Source organism: Saimiri boliviensis, chromosome 19 (assembly GCF_048565385.1).
Source record: "Saimiri boliviensis isolate mSaiBol1 chromosome 19, mSaiBol1.pri, whole genome shotgun sequence".
Lineage (NCBI taxonomy): Eukaryota > Metazoa > Chordata > Mammalia > Primates > Cebidae > Saimiri > Saimiri boliviensis.
This window is the reverse complement of record NC_133467.1, coordinates 19,140,957-19,162,503: the sequence shown is the minus strand read 5'-3', so window position 1 is coordinate 19,162,503 and position 21,547 is coordinate 19,140,957. Positions and strand designations below refer to the sequence as shown.

The 21,547-nt window shown below is 41.7% G+C and overlaps 2 protein-coding genes and 1 pseudogene across 4 annotated transcripts in view; 2 read left to right on the top strand and 1 right to left on the bottom strand.

Annotated features, from left to right (window-relative positions):
• The first annotated feature begins 1,213 nt into the window (after nucleotides 1–1,213).
• On the top strand, nucleotides 1,214–13,852 carry CACYBP (calcyclin binding protein). 2 transcript variants are annotated; one of them, XM_074390024.1, is made up of 6 exons: nucleotides 1,214–1,394; nucleotides 6,319–6,538; nucleotides 9,054–9,150; nucleotides 9,409–9,508; nucleotides 11,424–11,521; nucleotides 12,990–13,852. In XM_074390024.1, exons 2-6 carry the CDS (start codon nucleotides 6,433–6,435, stop codon nucleotides 13,144–13,146), a joined length of 558 nt encoding a protein of 185 aa, XP_074246125.1. In that variant the 5' UTR covers nucleotides 1,214–1,394; nucleotides 6,319–6,432; the 3' UTR covers nucleotides 13,147–13,852. The 2 variants fall into 2 exon arrangements, with proteins under 2 accessions (XP_074246125.1, XP_039315952.1); XM_039460018.2 differs by lacking the exon at nucleotides 1,214–1,394 and adding an exon at nucleotides 1,632–1,897.
• Nucleotides 11,531–21,547, bottom strand: part of MRPS14 (mitochondrial ribosomal protein S14) — a 30,737-nt gene continuing 20,720 nt past the window's right edge. Inside the window, exons 3-4 of one of the 2 annotated variants that reach the window (XR_012515070.1) lie at nucleotides 18,852–20,369; nucleotides 11,531–14,155 (exon numbers count right to left, since the gene is read on the bottom strand). Coding sequence is in view for 1 of the 2 variants with exons in the window: in XM_003925344.4 (XP_003925393.1) it covers nucleotides 20,187–20,369 (183 nt within the window). In the remaining variant the exon portion in view is untranslated. The other variant, XM_003925344.4, reaches the window with a different exon arrangement.
• Nucleotides 17,729–17,829, top strand: LOC120360231 (U6 spliceosomal RNA; annotated as a pseudogene).

Sequence of the window (21,547 nt, the reverse complement as noted above, 5' to 3'; positions counted from 1 at the left end):
AAACGGCTATTTGTTTTTAACTATGCACTTAGTAATTCCAGGCTACTGGTTGGACACTTAAAAAAATTATACGATAAAATACACAGCTCTTAGGAAGGTCATCTCATGAACCTCGACAAATCTATGCATCAGTGTAACATTTTTATTACCCTGGAAAATTCCCTCCCTGGGCCTTCAGTATAATCTACATTAGAAACGACATACATAAAGGTAAGTTTAAAACTCAATGAGATTTCTGAAGTGAACACACCTATCTATAAATCAGTGTCCAAGAAACGTTACCTGAACCCCAAAGGCCCCCTGGCGGCTCTTTCATGTCATTATCTTCCACACTATGCTCATTAACACCATGGGCTAATTACTTCTGCTGTTTTTAGACTCACGGAACCACATAATATAAACTCTTCAATGTCTGGCTTCTTTCCCTTAACGCCATTTTTTCTGAAATTCACACATGTTGCATTTCGGTAATTTATTTTTGTACTGTAGTTCCGGTTCTTGACTACAGATAATGGTCAGCCTCCATTTTGCTAACAGCTTTTTTTCTTCTCTGAGCATTCTAATCACTGCTTTGGACGATCTATAAAGCTGAGTGCGGGCTATGTGACCTCTCAGGGGTTTTCAACTGTGCTGTTGACATCTTGAGCCTGCCAAAGACTAATCTGAAAACTAGGCTTCTCTGGGGAGTGGCACGGTTAGAACCAAAGAGGGCCAGGCGCGGTGGCTCACGCCTGTAATCTCAGCACTTTGGGAGGAGTTGGGCGGATCACAGGTTCACAAGATCGAGACCATCCTAGCTAACAGTGGAAACCCCGCCTCTTAAAAAAAAAAAAAAAAAAAACCAGAAAAGAACATCGTCCCAAGAAGACATTTCAGCATTTTCTTTGAGGGTCAACAGGCTCACTTATACGGAACCCAAACCCAGGTGAGAACAACGGACTCTTCAAATGGTAGGTGAAAGGGGCGAAAGCACCAGGAAATTGTGCTTCAGCAGTCCACGGCAGAAAGGAGGGACTGAAACTGTGACTACAGGACAGCTCTTGTGTTAGTGCGGGATTCCGCCACTAGGGGCGGTCACTGGCCAACGCACCTACACCTCCTACTGCGGCACGTGATGACGCCACCACGTCGGAGCGGTTAGACCTTGGTGACGTCTCCAGCGCGCCAAACTCTGCAAATCAAACCGCTCCTTTCAGAAGCCCTGCACGCTTAACACGTCCGTTCTTTCCCGTTTGAACGTAGCCAGGCTGCTCCTTCCCCCCATTTTTGCCTTTTTCTCGCGGAGGTTGAGAAACTGGCTTCACACAACATGGCTGCCCGGCGGGTCTGGTGTCATAGAGCGGACGGAAGCAAGTGATTCTGTAGTCAACTTCCGACGTGGATTCCGAAGTTCGGTACGTTATTTCCGGGGCTGGGTTAAGGCAGCGGCTCCGAGCTGCGACTGCGCAGCCTGGCCCAGCGCGGTGAAATTATAATGCACACAGTTGGGGCGGAGAGGATGACGTTACTCTTCTGGATCGGCCAGTTTTCTCGCGAGACTTGAGCGTTGCTAGGAGACTCAGCGGGAGGGCGGAGCCAGACTCGACGGGGCGGGAAGGGGCGGGAAGGGGCGGGGTAGGGGTCCGCGGGGAGGGGCGGGGCCAGGCTCGGCGGGCGGTGCGCGCTCGCGGTGGGCGGTGGCGGCGACGGCCTCGCGAAGGTTCCAGAGCCGCCGCGTGCGGGAGGCGGGCCGCGGTCTCGCGCAGGGTCGGTGTGCGCGCAGGCTGCGGCGCTGCGACTCGTGCCGGTGGGCGTCTGCGCTGGGTTTGAGGGCTCCGCGCGGCGTTTCCCGTTCCCTCCTCTGCGCGGCTGCAGCTCGGGCCTTGGGCCTGACCCAGCCACCATGGCTTCGGAAGAGGTGAGTGGTCCGACCCCATCTTCCTAATGCCCTCCGGGCCGCAGCTGCAGCGCCGGCCTCCCGCCCCAGCGCCGTTTCTTTGCGCTGAGCCGCCCTGCGGCGACCCGGTCTCGGGGCAGTCGGCGCGCCTTCCCGGGGCGGTGGGACGTTTCCCCGCGCTTCTCTTCGGCCGCGGACCCCACTCGCTTGCCGGGCCCGAGCCGGGGTGCGCGGCGATTCTCCGTGCGGGCGGTGCGGGGAGTGGGTCTGGGAGAGCGGCTCGCTGTGCTTGTTCCTCGGGCCCTTTCTGCTCTGGTTTCCCAGCCGGAGGACTGGAAGCTTCATTCAGGCAAAGCTGGGTGCAAACGTGAGTGTCGTTGACGGTAGAGGGCGGTCGGAAGGTGAGAAGTTCTTGGTGCTAGCACTTGAATTCTCTTAGTCATGTTTTCTGTACACACGACGAGCCGTGTTACTCTGGGCAAGTAGTTGAGCGTCTCTGTGTCGCAGTGGCATCTATTGCACAGGGTTGTTAAAAAGTGTGATTTCTAGGTGTTTAAGCCCGTGCTTGGCAAACAGCACTATGCTGTATGCGACTTTTACAGTAGATAACTTGGAAAGTTAGTTGTAATTGATAGTAAGAAGTCGAATGGCCTGTGTTAAAGCTCTGTCAACTCTGGACGTTGGAGAATTAAATTTTATGGAGACTTAGTTTGCTCTGTTAGAAAATGATAGTGATAGTACTTGTATTGCTCATTGCCTGGCCTAAGGGGGAGGTGAAGACCGGACAGTTACTCCGTTTAGTGTTGGGTGTGTGTTAACTAGATTTGCTTTATGAAAACAAGTACTGGGAAATCCCAAGCTTTCCCCCCCCCCCTCAAAATTTTTTCTTCAAATGAAGAAAAACTGTGAGGTTTGTGTGTTTTAGTGTTAATCTGGATATCTTGTGACAAGTCTGTTAAGGTAGGTATTGGGTACCATGTGCCTGGAGGAGAGGACGTTCCAGTCATGCATATGGAGAATTCGAGTTTTTAACCATTTGGAAGTGTACAATTCAGGTTTGTTTTAGTTTGGTTTTGGTATATTCACAGGGTAGTGCAGGCGTCACCAGTGTCTAAACAGTTGCTTCCCATTCCTCCCTTAGCTCCTGACAACTACTCATCTTGTACTTTGTCTCTGAATTTGCCTATTCTAGGCATTTCATATAAATGGAATTACGCCATATATGGCCTCTTGCTTTTTGGCTCCTTCAATTTAGCACTAACATTTTCAAGTTCATCTGTGGTGTAGCATTTATCAGTACACATGCTCTTTATGGCTAAAATTCTTTTTCATGCGTATGGCACATTGTGTTTACCCTTTCATCAGCTGATGGACACTTACATCCACTTCCTTTTTTGAGACGGGGTCTCGCTCTGTCGCCCAGGCTGGATGGCATAATCCTGGCTCACTGCAACCTCCACCTCCCGGGTTCAAGCGATTCTCCTGCCTCAGCCTCCTCAGTAGCTGGGATTACTGGCGCGCTCCACCACACCCAGCTAATTTCTGTATTTTTAGTAGAGACCGGGTTTCACCAAGTTGGCCAGGCTGGTCTTGAACTCCTGATTTCAAGTGATCCACCTGCCTGGGCCTCCGAAGGTGCTGGGATTACAGGCGTGAGCCATGGGGCCCACGTCCGGCCTTATTTCCACTTCTTGTTTAGCTGCTGTGAGTAATGTGTACAAAGTTTTTTGGGTGGCCGTTTTTTTCGGTTCTCTGGGGTATATACCTAGGAGTGGAATTACTGGTTCATATGGTAACTTTTTGAGAAACTGTTAAAACTATTTCCAGAGTGGTTGCACCATATTCTCACAAGAAATGTTTGAAGCTTCCAGTTTCTCCACATCCTTATCAACATTTGTTATTTTCTGGGATGTTTTCTTTTTCTTTTTTGGTTTATGATACCATCCTAGGGGGTGTGAAGTGGCATCTTGGGGATTTGATAAGGATGTTGAGCATCTTTAATGTGCTTGGTGTCCATTTCTGTGAGACATGTATGTTGGATTCCTTTGCCCATTTTTGAGGCACATTGGTGTTAACGCCTCCTAGGTGAAGAATTAGGAAATAAAGCTTGAATGCGTTATGAGTAGGGATAAAAGGGAAATAGAATTTTTACATAGGTAAAACAAATACATGCCAAGAAGGCAAGGAAAATTACATGATAAACTAGATGAGAAACTGCTCTACATAGGACATGTTAAAGGATTTGTGCAGAAAGGTTTCAAGTTTGCAAATAGCAGAACTGAGGAAGTGTTTCAGTTGTAAGTTTCTTCAGTGCATACATTACAAGAAAAAGATTACAGCCAAACTGGCAATAAAGAGGCTTGGGAATTCAGCCATTGGGGGAATCTCTTGCCTAATTTGAAGTACTTTTCTGATTCTGCTAGAAAAAGCATTTCTATTCCAGTCAAAAAGCAAAACCTCTTGTTTAGACTTGTTATATTTCAGTATTTTTATTATGAATTAGTAATTTCAGAATCAGCATGAATTTTTGAAACTATTACAATAAAAATATTACTTTGAACCGAAACATCTTAGTTCTAGGCTCAAAAGATGAGTTTGCAAAATTTTTTGTCATGGTAATATGAACTGTTCTTGGAAGGGTCTGATAGTGTGGACAAGAGGGTGGGGCAGAGTTGACTTTTTTTTTTTTTTTGAGTGGGGGTTTTGCTCTTGTTGTCCAGGCTGGAGTGCAATGGCATGATCTCAGCTCACTGCAACCTCTGCCTCCCGGGTTCAAGTGATTCTCCTGCTTCAGCTTCCTGAATCGCTCGGATTACAGTCATGTGCCACCACACTGGTTAATTTTTGTCTTTTTAGTAGAGACAGGGTTTTGCCATGTTGGTCAGGCTGGTCTTCAACTCCTGACCTCCAGTGATCCACATCCCTAAGTGCTGGGATTATAGGTGTGAGCCACTGCACCTGGCTAGAGTTAAACTTTTTATACTATGTCATCTGTTATAGATAGGCAAAACTAGGGCCTGTGGAGATAATAAGACTTGTAGTAAAAGAAAAGAATGAGTAGTTCTATTACTGCATTTTATGACTAAGAAAGGCTTTCAAACTGTTGTGCTTCTGATATTCTGAGTTATTAAGCACTTAAAGATCTTTTTAAATTAAGCTTTTGATATAATCAAGCTGTGACAGAAGATTTTTTGGTCAAGTTGGTAGTATCAAGCCAGAATGTAAAAGTCATTGTAAGAGAAGTGAATCAGCTGTTTGGAAAGATCTTGTGCATTTGTAGCATGTCATCAGGTAATTGGGGGAAAAAAACTTAGGCTCAGTAATTTTCTAACATTGTCTTTAACTCTTGAATTTCATAAAATGTTGCCTCTATCTCTAGAAGTATAAAGTAGTAGACTTTAGTAGATGATGCATAAGAAGAAAATGAGAACTTTGGTGGCTTTTTCGAAAGATAATTTCCAAGAGTAGGTTGCATTTTGGGTCTTTTGTCACCTGTGCACCCAACTCCTCCACTTCTGACTGTAAGACTGACCCAGCTTCAGAACAAGATTTTTCCTTTAAAGCAGAAATTTGGTAGGCTGGGCACGGTGGCTCACGCCTGTAATCCCAGCACTTTGGGAGGCCGAGGCGGGTGGATCACGAGGTCGAGAGATCGAGACCATCCTGGTCAACATGGTGAAACCCCGTCTCTACTAAAAATACGAAAAATTAGCTGGGCATGGTGGCGTGTGCCTGTAATCCCATCTACTCAGGAGGCTGAGGCAGGAGAATTGCCTGAACCCAGGAGGCGGAGGCTGCGGTGAGCCGAGATCGTGTCATTGCACTCCAGCCTGGGTAATGAGCGAAACTCCGTCTCAAAAAAAAAAAAAAAAAAAAAAAAAAAAAAACAGAAATTTGTTTTTAAAAATCTTTTGTCTTAAAAATTTAAGACTTTTTTTATGTGAGGTATTTGAAGTGGGAAGATCAATGAAGACCAATCAGTGACAGAAAGAGCATTCATTACCTCAGTAAAGTTGCTCTATTACCATGGTCACTGCATGTTCTCTCATCTCTTAAATATTTTTAAAAGTGTCTTAACATCTAATGATACTAGGATTAGATGTTACAAGGAAATCTATGAACTCCTTGTTAAAAAAAATTTTCTAAGTCACAGATGTGTCTTGTAAATATTTTAAAACAGATACAAACTGGAAACTTTAGGTTTGATTACCTATTGTTTAAGATTGTTCATAGTGTTCCTTTAAAAAAAAAAAGTGGAGGAGGAAGCTTAATTATAGCTAATAAGCCAGAGGAAAGAATTAAAGTTGCAATTCAATCCTAGAAAATTTAGATGAACCTCTTAATTCTTAGTGCTTATTTCAGTAAGTTGAAATGCGTGATAAGCACAGTAGCAAACCATTACCTTATTTATCATAGCTAACTTATTTTTTGTCTTAACACAGCTACAGAAAGACCTAGAAGAGGTAAAGGTGTTGCTGGAAAAGGCTACTAGGAAAAGAATACGAGATGCCCTTACAGCTGAAAAATCCAAGATTGAGACAGAAATCAAGAACAAGATGCAACAGAAATCACAGAAGAAAGCAGAGCTTCTTGACAGTGAAAAGCCAGCTGCTGTGGTTGCTCCCATTACAACAGGCTATACAGTGAAAATCAGTAATTACGGTATGATTTGCTTCCCTAAACCAGTTCTGCCTCCGAGCAACCTATTCCTCTTAGAAATCTAGTAACAAATTCATCTTGAAGAGTTTTGAGTGTGTGTATTTGGTGGCTTGGAGGAAGACCCATCAGTTTTTATTTAATAAAACTTTTTTTCGATATGAATAGGAAAGGATAATTTACAGAATCTGTTAACAGTAAGGTGATTCAGTGCAAAGATGAGTAGCAATAAGGAAGGAACTTACTCTGAAATTGTTCAGTATATATGAGGCACTGCAGTGGTGGTGGTTTTTAATCATGTTTTATGTTGCACTCTTGACAGCCACCGCAATTAACTGAGGAGAGGAATCCAGTTAAATTGAATAAATGTTTTTGAGCACTTAATGTGTATCACTGTTGTGCTTGGACTTAAGGATACACAACAGTGACTAAGACCCAATCCCTGCTCATGGTGTGGCTGGGACACAGACGTATAACTCACACTATAACAATGTAGTAATACTGTTTTCCTTCAATGGTGTATTCAGCTTTTTGTTTTGGGGGCAGTACAACTTGAATATGAGTGATTAGCTCTCATGAGAGCAAGGACAGTCTTGTTTTTCTTTGTGCTCATAGTGTCTAGCACATAATGGGTAATATAGCTGAGGAAATAATTCTGGAGGTAAGAAACGGAGAATTAGATTTGAGCGTGAAGGGTGAGTTGTATATTCCGTAAGTTGAAAAAGAAGGGAGCAGCATGAGCAGAGGAAATGAAGAGTTAGAAGGCATGGTGTATTTTGAATATTGTTATAGTGAAAAGCATGTGTATGCTGGTCTCAAACTCCTGACCTCCAGTGATCCACTGACCTTGGCCTCCCAAAGTGCTGGGATTACAGGTGTGAGCCACTCCACCTGGCCAGACTTTTTTTATGTCATCTGTTAACAAAGATAGGCAAAACTAGGGTATCTAAGTTAGATAATAAAAGACTTGTAGTAAAGCATTAGTAGTTCTGTTAATGCATTTTATAAGGCTGTTAAAGACTTTCAAACTGTTGTGCTTCTGATACTGAGTTTTTTTTTGAGATGGAGTTTCGCTCTTGTTGCCCAGGTTAGAGTGCAATGGTGTGATCTCTGCTCACTGCAACCTCTGCCTCCCGGGGTCAAGTGAGTCTCCCACCTCAGCCTCCCGAGTAGCAGGGATTACAACCAGGCGCCACCATGCCTGGATAATTTTGTATTTTTAATAGAGACTGGATTTCTCCATGTTGGTTAGGCTGGTCTCGAACTCCAAACCTCAGGTGATCCACCCGCCTCAGCCTCCCAAAGTGCTGGGATTACAGGTGTGAACCACCGTGCCCAGCCCTGATATTGAGTTATTAAGCACTTGAAGATTTTTTTTTAATTGAGCTTTTGATATAATCAAGCTGTGACACACGATTTTTTTGGTCAGGCTGCTAGTATCAAGCCAGAATGCCTAAGAGATGTACTATATAGTACTATAGGAAATTGTACTGTGTGCTCAGTTGAGTACAGGAAACTGATCTGAAGGTGTTTAGGATTATGGCATTTTAACCAGGAACATAGATTTGTGTTGAGGGAGAAAGTGTTGTCAATCCAGAGGATGGACTGACTGAATGGGAAGAAACTATCAATAAATGAAGTTCTCTGAAACCCTCTAGGGCATTGGATTAACACTATGTTACTTTTTAATTTTCGTGGTTACGCAGTAGTTGTATATATTTATGGGGTACATGAGCTGTTTTGATATAGTCATGCAGTGTGAAAAACAGCATGGAGAATGGGGCATGTTCTATTCTGTAGGACTAAGTGAGGAACAGTTAGGGATGTGTACGTATACTTGATAAACAAAAGATGCTTTTTTGCGAAGCTTTTTATTTTCTACAAATGAGATGGTATTTTGTGAAGTTTATCTGTCTTTTATGTTGACAGAGTTCTTCTAGGTTAGAGACTTGTTGGTAGTTTGATAATACATACTGAAATGGCATTTAATAGATACCGGTAGGTATGTCAGATTTGGATGAAGAATTGGGAGTCTTTTACATTCTGTTTTGCCCTGGAAAGGAATTAAGGGAGCTAGGGTTCCATTTGTTAGACTACTGAGAGAAGTAGAAATGACATAGAATTAGACTTCAGCCATCCAGCTAAGTGGAAAACTACCAATATTTAGATATAGGACAAAGTTATTTCCATAAAAATGGTAAATGAACTAGTCTTAAAGAATGTATTTAGTGATCATATTTTTATTCTAAGGGATAAAAAGAGCATAGGCTTTTTGTTCAGAAACCTGGATTTGAATCTGAATTAGTCTGGCACTTGTTAAATGCCTAACTTTGGGTAGAGTACTTAGCTGCTTTGAGGCTCCATTTCTCAACCTTGAAAATTTCTTACATTTCAAATTTTTTCATGTTTATATGACTGGATTTTCATATTTTTACTTTCCTGAATTTTGAGCCATGTGCATTTGCTGTTGGTAGATACAGTTTCAGAGACTTACTTGTGTTCCATTTTTTGTTGTTGCCAGGATGGGATCAGTCAGATAAGTTTGTGAAAATCTACATTACCTTAACTGGAGTTCATCAAGTTCCCACTGAGAATGTGCAGGTGCATTTCACAGAGAGGTGAGTTCTCATTATAAGGGGGAAGACAGTGATTATTAACAGTCAACATTGCCTCATCTTGGGACTCTTTTCTTTGCAGTTAGTAAAATTCTTCTTAAATTTAGAATTAATTAATCTTTACAACTAGGAGGTGAGCATTAAAATTATCTGGGATGGCCAAATACACTCCCTGAAATAAAGCCAGTCGCTTTTTTCCCACAAGAACTATGGAGTACCTTTCGTAGAACTAGAAAGATCATAGTCCCCATTTTGTTGCAGGTCATTTGATCTTTTGGTAAAGAATCTAAATGGGAAGAGTTACTCCATGATTGTGAACAATCTCTTGAAACCCATCTCAGTGGAAGGCAGTTCCAAAAAAGTAAGTGTGCTTTATTTAGTCATACTATTGTGAAACCTTACTAAATTGAACCTGGCTGATTTAGAATTGAGATGAACTGGAATGAATTTGTCCACTGTAACAGAGACTCCTGCCTGTTTTGCGAATGTTTTATTGGAATATAGCCATGGTCATTTGTGTGTTTGTGGCTGCTTTTGTACTACAATGGCAGAGTTAAGTGGCCACAGCAGACCATATGGCCCATGAAACCTAAAATATTTACCATGTGGCCCTTGACAGAGAACTTTTGCCAATTCCTTTTGTAGAAGAATAGGCTATTATAAGAATATTCCAGAGGCCAAGCTGGGCAGATCATGAGATCAAGAGATCGAGACCATCCTGGCTAACATGGTGAAAAACCCGTCTCTACTAAAAATACAAAAATTAGCCGGGCATGGTGGCACGCGCCTGTGGTCGCAGCTACTCAGGAGGCTGAGGTGGAGGAATTGCTTGAACCCAGGAGGCAGAGGTTGCAGTGAGCCGAGATTGCGCCACTGCACTCCAGCCTGGCGACAGAGCAAGACTCCGTCTCAAAAAAAAAAAAAAATATTGCTCATGCCTGCAACCCCAGTAGTTTGGGAGGCTGAGGTGGGTGGATCACAAGGTCAGGAGTTCAAGACCAGTCCGGCCAAGATAGTGAAAACCTCATCTCTACTAAAAATACAGAAATTGGCCAGGCATGGTGGCGGCGCCTATAATTCCAGCTACTTGGGAGGCTGAGGTAGAGAACTGCTTGAACCCAGGAGGCAGAGGTTGCAGTGAGCCAAGATCACGCCACTGCACTCCAGCCTAGGCAACAAAGCAGGACTCTGTCTCAAAAAAAAAAAAAAATTCCATTAAAATCAGGAAGTAAATGTTTGAAGGTAGTTAAAAGTGAGACTTGAGTTTTTGCCAGCTTTACCCCTTACTGTTTTTGACCTTTGGCAGCTTAATCACTCTGTGCCTCAGTGTCTGTATTTATATGATAGTAATACTTTATTTCACAAAGTTGAACTGATACACTGAAGTGCAATACCATTCTGTAAGTGCTTAAATTAATGGTAGTGTCAGCATTGTGCATATTTGTATGCATAAAAGGAGGTCTTAAGCACTCGGCCTCCTTGGAGTTGGAAGCAGCTGTAAAAATAATGAAAACTGTCTTAAAAACTACTATTCATAATTTTTACTAAATCAAATAGTCTCTCTTTTCTGCCTAATTTGAATAAATGAAGTTCACTGCATTAGGTAAACAGACATGCCATTCTGTCATCTGTTTTTATGAGACATAGTTACTTAACAGTTTACAGGTAATACTAAAATATAGTTGGATCAGCTGTCTTACTGCACCCTTCTGCATCCACTAGTCCCATAGGTGGAGTACCAAAAGATTCCTAGAAGTTGTATTAATCATTGTTCAAAGACCTCTGTACAGTGCCGCCCTTTCTCACTTTCCAAATGCCTCATCTTGTCCCATACTGCCTCATTTGACTTGGTTTCTTGCCTGTCCCCAACTCCTATTATAGTATTGTCTCCTTCAGTCACTAAAATCCAGCCACTCCTCCTGTTGCTCAGACACACCAAGATCCCATCTTGGAGCCGTTCTACATGCTCTGCCAACTGCCTTCTCCTGACCTTAGGCTTCAGCTCAGATTTTGCCTCAGAGAGGCCTTTCTAATGAAGTTTCTGCCTCTACTCTCATTAACACCTGCTGTCTTGATTCCCACTTACTAGGATATGATCGTATTCAAGTTTTACTATTTATGGTCTTTTCACACCATGAATGTTCACAGTTTGGCCTATTCATACAAGTATTACTAGCACCCAAAATAAATCTACACCTACTAGAGACTTGTTTTCTAAATATTCATGCTTATCTTCATGTCTTCTAAGTTGTACCTGTTTCCCATTTTTCTTCCAGGTCAAGACTGACACAGTTCTGATCTTATGTAGAAAGAAAGTGGAAAACACAAGGTGGGATTACTTGACTCAGGTTGAAAAAGAGTGCAAAGAAAAAGAGTGAGTCACTTTCATTTTTTAAAAGAATTTTAATGTATTTGAGATTATGGATTTTTAATAGTTTGTCTTTATGGATATTTATGGTTTCAGCTATCAGTAACTCTCTGAAGAGGGCACATATCCAGCAAGTTGCTTTTTAAGAAGGTCTTTGTAGTTAGGGTTGGCTCTTCAGTGTGCTTCTCAACCCTAGGCACAGTTGTGCTGCTTCGTGAATACTGTGCCCATTCCCAGAAACATTTGTTTCAGTAGTTCAGAGAGGCTCAGATACCCCTGTATGTTTTAAATGTCTCAGATGGTTGTGATATGTAGTTGTTTTCACTGTCACTGGTTTAGAGTGGAAAAAAAAAAAAATCTTTATCCTTCTTAATGATGACTTTTTAAAAATGTTTATTCGATGGTACTTGCATTGTAGGTCAGTTTATCTTCTAGAAGTACTGACCAAAGATGATGCTATCACCAGTAGGCCTAGATCTGTGTAGCTCAGGCTTAAGAAGAGAGCTTTCCGTTTTGTTCTTTTTTTTTTTTTAAACAGAGTTTCACTCTCGTTACCCAGGCTGGAGTGCAATGGCGCGATCTCGGCTCACCACAACCTCCACCTCCTGGGTTCAGGCAATTCTCCTGTCTCAGCCTCCTGAGTAGCTGGTATTACAGGCACGCGCCACTACGCCCAGCTAACTTTTTGTATTTTTAGTAGAGACGGGGTTTCACCTTGTTGACCAGGATGGTCTTGATCTCTTGACCTTGTGATCCACCCGCCTCGGCCTCCCAAAGTGCTGGGATTACACGCTTGAGCCACTGCGCCCGGCCCGAGCTTTTCTAATTAAAAAATGCATGAGCTTCAGGGTACATTCATGTGTAATGTACATTTGTGTGCTCCCCCCCAAATTACGAGGAAACATACTTTAAAAAAATTAAAACAAGTTAGAAAACCAAATCCTTACTTATTTTGCCTGTTAAAAATCACGGGGGGGGGGGGGGGGGCTCATGCCTGTAATCCCAGCACTTTTTAGGGAGGAGGCAGAGGTGGGTGGATCACCGGAGGTCAGGTGAGACCCCCCTGGCCAATATGGTGTGAAACCCCATCTCTACTAAAAATACAAGATTAGCCGGGTGTGGTGGCCCGCGCCTTTACCGCTACTTGGGAATTGCTTGAACTCATGAGGCGGAGGTTGCAGTGAGCCAAGATCGTACCATTTCACTCCAGTCTAGGTGACAGAGCAAGACTGTCTCAAAAAAAATAAATCACAGGAAATCCCACTGCCTCAGAATAGCCCCTTAATATTGTGATCACTTTCTCATGATCAAGTGTGTGCATGTTTGATAGGTATGTGTTTTCCTTAAGATGAATTTGCATGCTGTTTTGATTGTGAATATCTTTCTTTGGATGCTGTCTTGCCAGTGTTAACCTGAATTACGCTATCTTTCCATGCTTTTGATTCTCCATTGTTGGATGTTTTCTTTTTAACAGGAAGCCCTCCTATGACACTGAAACAGATCCTAGTGAGGGACTGATGAATGTTCTAAAGAAAATATATGAGGATGGAGATGATGATATGAAGCGAACCATTAATAAAGCCTGGGTGGAATCGAGAGAGAAGCAAGCCAAAGGAGATACAGAATTTTGAGACTTCAAAGGCCTTTTTGGGAACTGTGATGTGATGTGGGAATACTGATGTTCCCAATAAGGGAGTATTGGTGAGCTGCATATATAAATTTGACAAATAGCTATTTACATAGCCTTCTAAGTAAAGGCAGTAAATTCTCCATTTCCTACTGGAGGATTTATTTAAATAAAATATGCTTATTAAACACAACTGCAAATGGTCATCTTGTTCAAGGAAGGGTTATAGTGCATTGTCTTGTGAAACATAAAAAGCAAGTCTTGGCCAATTAAAAGGCTACACTATGTGTATTTTTGTTCACCTAAGAATCGGAAAACAAAAGTATTTGCTTGCCTATAAGTTAATGACATCAGCTTCCACCAATGTAAAAACTGAGTAAAACCTGAATTTTTGCATAAAATGCAAATCTGTGCCTGTGCTTGAAGGTTGTAGAACATCTGACCCCTTATTACCAGCTTAAGCAATGTATACGCCATGTATTACCGTGCACTAATTGCATCACAGATGTTTCTAGATTTAAATGTATTTGTTAACAAATGTACAATAGAAACCAAACCTAAACATGACAGTAGACAAACATCTTTGTATGGTACCAGTTAGTTTTGCCCTGGATCAGATGGTTTATAAAAGTAATAACCATAAAGCAAAAAACAATTTGAAAGCCCATCTATTCCTATGCTCAATAAAGTTAAGTTTTTCTTCATTAGAACAGTTTTATGATTTGTTTGTCTAGGAGTATGTCAGAAAAGTGAGGCTTTTAGTAGGAATTATTACTGTTACCTCTGAATTCAGGAGCAGTGCCGTTGATCTCCATTATTGTATTTTACTGGAGGTATTAGCCAATCCATGCAGTTAGATCAGAGAAAGCAATTGAAGCCAGGCATGGAGGTTGGCACCTGTAATCCTAGCTACTTGGGAGGCTGAGGCTGGAGGATCACTTGAGCCCAGGAGGAAGGCTGTGATGAGCTTTGATCATGCCACTGTACTCCAGCTTGGATAAGAGATCGAGAACCTGTTTCATTTAAAAAAAAAAAAAAAAAAAAAAAAAGGCCATTAGACACACAGGGAAAATCCAAAAGGGTAAAGCTACAATTAACACGGGAATTTGGAAAAAAAGGTAGGACTTAAAATTAAAATACAGAAAGTTTATGTATAGTATACCTGTAAGTAAATACTGAAACACATGCCTCTAATTGGTGTTGGCACATGAATAAACAGACCAGTGAACAGAAGAGCAGACACAATGCATAGAAGCTAGAGTATGGTAGAAGTGGCATTTTTAAAAGTGGAGTAAAGATGGGTTTTTAATAATAACTAAAAATAGGCATATAGATACATCCCAAGCAGACTGAAGATCTAATTGTAAAAATGAAAGCGTACAAGTACTAGAAGATATGGATGGAATTCCATTATAACCTAAGGATGGGGGAATAGTAACCTAGAAGGAATAAAACTATTGATCAATTTTAGCTACATTAAAATGTTTATATGACAAGAAAAACCCCACTATTAACCCAAACCAAACGATATACTGACAGGAGTCCAACGATTAAGAACAAATATTTCGTAGAAAAATGTAAATGACATTTAATATGTAAAGATGCTCGCCTTGTTAGAATAAACCAGTTTTTTACCTTTCACTGGAAAAATAAGTATTGATTGTTGAGGTTATGGAGAAATAAGGACACATGGGAATGGAAGGAAAAAATTAAACTTTGGTTAACACTCATAAGGAAGAGTATTGGAGCTGGGTGCGTGGTTCACACCTGTACTCCCAACACTTTGGGAGGCCATGGCAGGTGGATCACTTGAGGTCAGGCATTCAAGACTACCCTGGCCAACATGGCAAAACCCTATCTCTACTGAAAGAAAAAAAAATTAGCTGGGAATGGTGGTGAGTGCCTATGATTGCAGCTACTCAGGAGGCTTAGGGACAAGAATCACTTGAACCTGTGAGGCAGAGGTTGCAGTGAGCCAAGGTCATGCCACTGCACTCCAGCCTGTGTGACAGGGTAAGACAGTCTCAAAAAAACAAAGTATTTGGTAATAGCCATTAGAATTACATACACGAACATTCATCCTCTGACTCAGAATTTTAACTTCTGGGCTCTGAAATGTACATTTACAAAAATTTGGAATGCTATATGCAAAAGATTGGAAGTACTCAAGTGTCTTTTAACAGGAATGTATTATGGCACATCCACGAGGGAGTAAAGTTACAAGACAATGAAGATGATTTCTATAAAATGCAAAATGGTCACCAGGATACAGTAAGTGGAACAGCAAAGTGCAGAACATCATTTATGGTATATACCTACTGCCTTTGTATAAGAAATGGTGGGAAATGGGAAGGTATGCACAAAGGTGTATTTGCTTATGTTTCAAAAAGAAACTGGAGTAAACCCAAAGCTAATACAAACTGTTAGCAGCAGCAGAAGGAAGGAGAGAAAAATGGAAGCTATTCTAGATGGAACTTTTCTAGAGTTTTGACTTCAGAACCATTTAAAATTTAACATGATTGAAGTAGTAAAAATGACCCTCAGCCTAACCAGCACATTGTCTTGGTCTACTCCTGTTGCTGTGACAAAATGCCACAGACTTAAGTAATTTATAAATAATATTTATTGGCCAGGCGTGGGGGCTTATGCCTATAATCCTAGCACTTCGTGAGGCTGAGGTGGGCGGATCACAAAAGTCAGGATTTCAAGACCAGCCTGGCCAACATAGTGAAACCCTGTCTCTACTAAAAATACAAAAATTAACCAGGTGTGATGGCATGCACCTGTAGTCCCAGCTACTCAGGAGGCTGAGGCAGGAAAATCACTTGAACCCAGGAGGCAGAGGTTGCAGTGAGCTGAGACCATGCCATTGCACTTCAGCATGGGTCACAGAGCAAGATTCCGTCTCAAATAAATAAATAAATAAATAAATTAATTAATTAATTCTTGCAGTTCTGGAGGTTGGGGAGTCTTAAGATTTGGCACCAGCAGACGTGTCTGGTAAGGGCTTGCTTTCTGCTTCCACTACGGTGCCAGCCTTACAGTACTGGAAGGGTGGTACAGTGTGGAGCCCTCCTGGCTTAATTACCTCCTAAAGGCCCCACCTCTTAATACCAATGCATTGTGGATTAGAGTTCAGTGTGAATTTTGGAAGTACACAAATGTTCAAACCATAGCATATATAGCTGGCAGTATAAACTACTTTCAAGTAACTTTAGAACACAAGTGTTTGCCCACTGGTAGTGAGAGGGATTCTAAGGACAAAAACACAAGTGAATTGAAAAGTAATCACTCGTGTTAGTAAAATTATAGTATATTAAAAATATATTTTATGATAAAGGTAAATAGGCTGATGTCATTAGGAGCTAACGTTTTTATGTGAAAGAAACACAGCTCTAAAATCAATATAAACTCGCCACTGTTACTTTTTTTTTTTTTTTTGGACACAGGGTCTCGCTCTGTTGCCCAGGCTGCAGTGCAGTGGCACCATATGAGCTCACTGAAACCTCAGCCTCCCAGGTACAAGAGGTTCTCCAGCCTCAGCCTCCTGAGTAGCTGGGACTACTGTCATGTGCCACCATGCCCAGCTAATTTCTGTATTTTTTGGTAGAGACGGTTTCACCATGTTGGCCAGGCTGGTCTCAAACTCTTGACTTCAAGTGATCCACCGGTCTTGGCCTCCCAAAGTGCTGGGATTACAGGTGTGAGCCACTGCGCCCGGCCTAGTTACCAGCACCGCCTAGTGCTCAGTGTGGTCTCTAAATTAAACACCATTTCCCTCAAAAAAGACCAGACCCTTGGAAAAAATGTCTGAGGCAGGAAATGCACAAAGCAAACCTAGGTTAGCTTATGTCAGAAAGCAAGGAAATACTGAATAATTATGTACCAAGTCAATAGGATACAGGAACCAACTTAAGGGGCTCCCACCGGTAATGGGACAATTTGAGCAAGAAATAATGAATGGAATGAAATGGATTGAAACAATATATACAAAATTTGCAAGTTCACAGTGACAGTGAAAAGTAAATGATTTGTTAACATTTCCACTGGCTAGAGCACCAACTTATTTACTCTGAAAATTGTTAAAGAATCATCCATTAGGTCGGGTGCAGTGGCTCATGCCTGTAATCTCAGCACTTTGGGAGGCTGAGGCAGGCAGATAATGTGAGGCTGGGAGTTTGAGAGCAGCCTGACCAACATGGAGAAACCCTGTCTCTACTAAAAAAAAAATTAGCCAGGCATGGTGGCACATACACCTGTAATCCCAGCTACTCAGGAGGCTGAGGCAGGAGAATTGCTTGAACCCAGGAATCTAAGGTTGCAGTGAGCCGAGATCACGCCATTGCACTCCAGCCTGGGCAACAAGAGCAAAACTCCCATCTCAAAAAAAAAAAAAAAAAAAAAAAAAAAAAAATCCATCAATTTATCTTGAAGAAATGAATTTCAGGAAAATAAAATGCTGATAAGGAAGGGTTCTTGACACAACTTCTGGCCAATACAGAAACATTATGGAACTAGAAAATTACAATTGCAAACCTTAGTAAAACAACAGATCAGGGTAATAATCACCAATGAAAAGAAAAACTGCTTGCTTCGGCAGCGCATACACCAAAACTGGAATGATACAGAGGGAGCATGGCCCCTATGCAAGGATAACATGCAAATTTGTGAAGCATAAAATGTAAAACAAAACAAAAAGCAAAAACTATTGAGTGGCAGGTTAATGAATGGTTAATTTCAAATGCAAGGACCAGGCTAATCCCACCCAAACCCACTGGTCAGTCTAAGCATCATTAAAAGACAACCAGATACGTGCCTTCTGGGCAACAGTACACAGCACTGCTGATGAAAATTTGCCTCTAAAACACAGAGCCTGACTCTAAACCAGTCTCAGTGTAACTACCAGTTTATAGGGGATTTGGGTGACAGGAATAAATTAAAAGATGCATGAAAGAATAAAAGAACTAAAAGTTGGCAATTGTACAGGAAAAATGGCCTAGTTCCTCCAACAAATGAATGACATAAAGGAGTGGAGGAAGATGTTTATCAGGGATTTAAGAGATGTGGCAACGAAATGAAATACATGGATCATACTTGTACTCATTCAAACCAAAAAGATGTGGGGTGTCCTTTCAATGATATGCCAGAAGTCAGTACATCTGATTGTTCTAGTTACGATTTGATTAACACTAGTTACTAGCTAAGATAGTAGCTAGAACATTCCAGTTGGTAAGTTGTCATACATATTTAAGAAATATAAATCCCAACTAGATTGTGATAATTGCCTCATAACTTCACCTCTACCTGAGTTTCAGACTCTGCTATCCAGCTGCGTACTAGACTTCTCCATCAGATGACACAGGCATCTCCAACACTGCATGACTGGAAGCTGAACTCGTGTATCTTCTGTTTTCTCTAAACCTGTTATTTTTTTCAAATTTTCTATCTTGGAGTTGCCCTCTACCATCTATCTAAACACTTTTATCAGGAACCCAGAGAGCCATCTTTACCTCTTAGATATAATCGGTCTTGTAAGTCTTGCACAATTTTGTTTCCTAGAACTTTAAAAATCTGTCCCCTCTTATCTACGAATACCAAGATGTTAGTTCAGGCCTTCATCTTCCTCAACAATTAAGACATCCTCCTAATTGGTTGTCCTGCCCGTAGCCTCTTCCCCTCATTGCCATCTGCCACACAGCTGTCACTCACCTGTGTAACCAACTGATGATGTCATTCCTTTGCTTAAAACTCTCAGACCTGGTATGTCGGTCTTAGTTCCTTCACGTGACTTGTGAGATCCTCCACGATACAGCCTTTGTCTTGTGCTTCCTATTTCTGATCCACTGAAGTGACTGTGGTTCCTCTGTTTGATGCTAGAGAGTGCTTTTGCTTCTTTGTGCTTTTATTCCCACTGTGTGCAGAAAAAATCTCATCCCTCACCTCCTGATTTATTAAGTTATCCAGGAATATTTTCCTGATGTTAAGTAGGTATTTCCATTCTAATATGTCTATTTTTATGACTGCGCTGATCACACTGTTGAGTTACTGAGAACTTCTTGCTACCCCTACTCATTTCTGTTATAGATTAAATAAACATCAAAGTAGAGACTATATACTGCTCCAACAAAACTTTTCCTCTTTCGATAAAGATTTTCAAGGGCCTAAAGAGGCATAATTTGTTTTAAAGTCCCTTAAGGATGGCAAGAAAACACTTAGTGGTTCTTTTGTTCAGCCATCATACAAAGAAGTGGAGCATTAGATCATCCAGAATAGCAGCCTTGCTATCCCCATCTACTGTTTATCTAACAATAATAGGAAGAGAAGCTCTGCAGTTCAGGACAGCTAGCCCAGCATTACAAACTGCCATAGCTGAGCTACATGACAGTTGGATTATGTGTAAGATAATATTTTATTAAATAATGCTCTTAAAAATACAAAAGCCCTGGGCCAGGCATGATGGCTGATGCCTATAATCCCAGCACTTTGGGAGGCCGAGGCAGGTGGATCATGAGGTCAGGAGTTCAAGACCAGCCTGGCCAATATGGTAACACATTGTCTCTAATAAAAATACAAAAAAAAAAAAAAAAGTATTAGCCGGGCATGGTGGCAGATGCCTGTAATTCTAGCTACTCAGGAGGCTGAGGCAGAGAATTGCTTGAACCTGGGAGGTGGAGGTTGCAGTGAGACAAGATCATGCCACTGCACTCCAGCCTGGGCAACAGAGCAAGACTCTGTCTCAAAAACAAACAAAACAAAAAGCCCACAAAGCCCCTTATATGTTACGAAAAGCATTCACAGAAAATATTTATTATACTACTCTTTGCACCATGTATGGGAACAGTATGTTTATTAAGTCCAAGAGAAAAGATAATTCACTGACATGAAACACCCAAATTACTTCATTTTAAAAGTAGTTTATAGATAGCATCACGTAGACTAAACAACTATACTGGGCCCATGTAAAGATTAGGGTTGAGTCTATTAAATACGTCTTTTCTTGCTGGAACCAGCTTCCCTGCAAGCTCAGTAGGTTCTGGAGCTCATTTACCACATCGCTCGCTGGACCCCAGAAAGTTGCCCGTGGTCTGCTAAGTGACGGAAGACAATACGACTAAGCCTCCAGCGCCGCTTCACACCACGCGGACGGGACGTCATAACACACCGATTTCTGATTCTAACAGGACAGCTATCCCGGGGGAAGGCAGCAATTTCTTCATCAGCCACGTCCTAAGGGAAATCACATTATTACACAGATCACATTACATTGTTGCACATATTGTATTTTGCTCCTTCTTACTGGCAGGTAATTTTTGTTTTTGTTTTTGTTTTTTGAGACAGAGTCTTGCTCTGTCACCCAGGCTGGAGTGCAATGGCACAATCTTGGCTCACTGCAACCCCTGCCTCCTGGGTTCAAGCGATTCTCCTCAGCCTCCCGAGTAGCTGAGATTATATGTGGACACCATCATGCTCAGCTAATTTTTTGCATTTTTAGTACAGACAGGGTTTCGCCATGTTGCCCAGGCTAGTCTCAAACTCCTGAGCTCCAGCAATCCGCACCATTCGGCCTCCCAAAGTGCTAGGATTACAGGTGTGAGCCATAGTCATGGTATGAAAATGAAAATTACATTTTCACTGCATGAGTACCACAATTCATTCATCCACCCTACATCTGATGGTTACCTGGGTCATCTGATTTGAGTGAATATGAATAGCGCTGCTACATACTCTTGTTTATTTGTAAAGTATGTGAATCTATTTCTATTGCCTCTTCATGATTTTTGAATCATGAAAGTTTGAAACCTCTGGGCTGATGATCAAATTAAGGAGGGAATGTGGCTTGAGAGAAGACTAATGAAGAAGGAAGAAGAGTATCACATGGAGTCAGTAAAGACTGACTGCTGGAGAAGTAAAGGGGAGTGATCAGATGAGTTTTATTTTAAAAAAAAATCATTCGCAATGTAGAGGATGAATCAGGTAAGGGCAAAGTGGTTGAGGGGAGAAAAGTAGGGATTTCAGCAGTAGCTTGGGCTCAGGTTTTGTCAGCAGAGATTTCTTGTTACGTATGTGTTCAAGAGTATGTGTGTTCATAATATTCACTTTCATTTGGTAAGTGGCCTGACAAGTATGATGGACCCTGTGCTAGACTGTGGTACAAGCAAAAGAACACATTAAAAGAACACAAATGAATGTATGTAACAGCCACAAAATTAACATAAAAGCTTATGCATGTGCTACCATTACGAACTAAGAGAATTACATGAAATAACATGATTCAGCCACTGAGTAGTAGACAATAAATGCTATACAAGGAACTGGAGAGGAGAAATGACTGGGCAGGAAGACTGAAGCCAAGTTCCGTGGAGGTGGACCTTAAAGAATGGCTACAAATTACTCATTGATTGAAA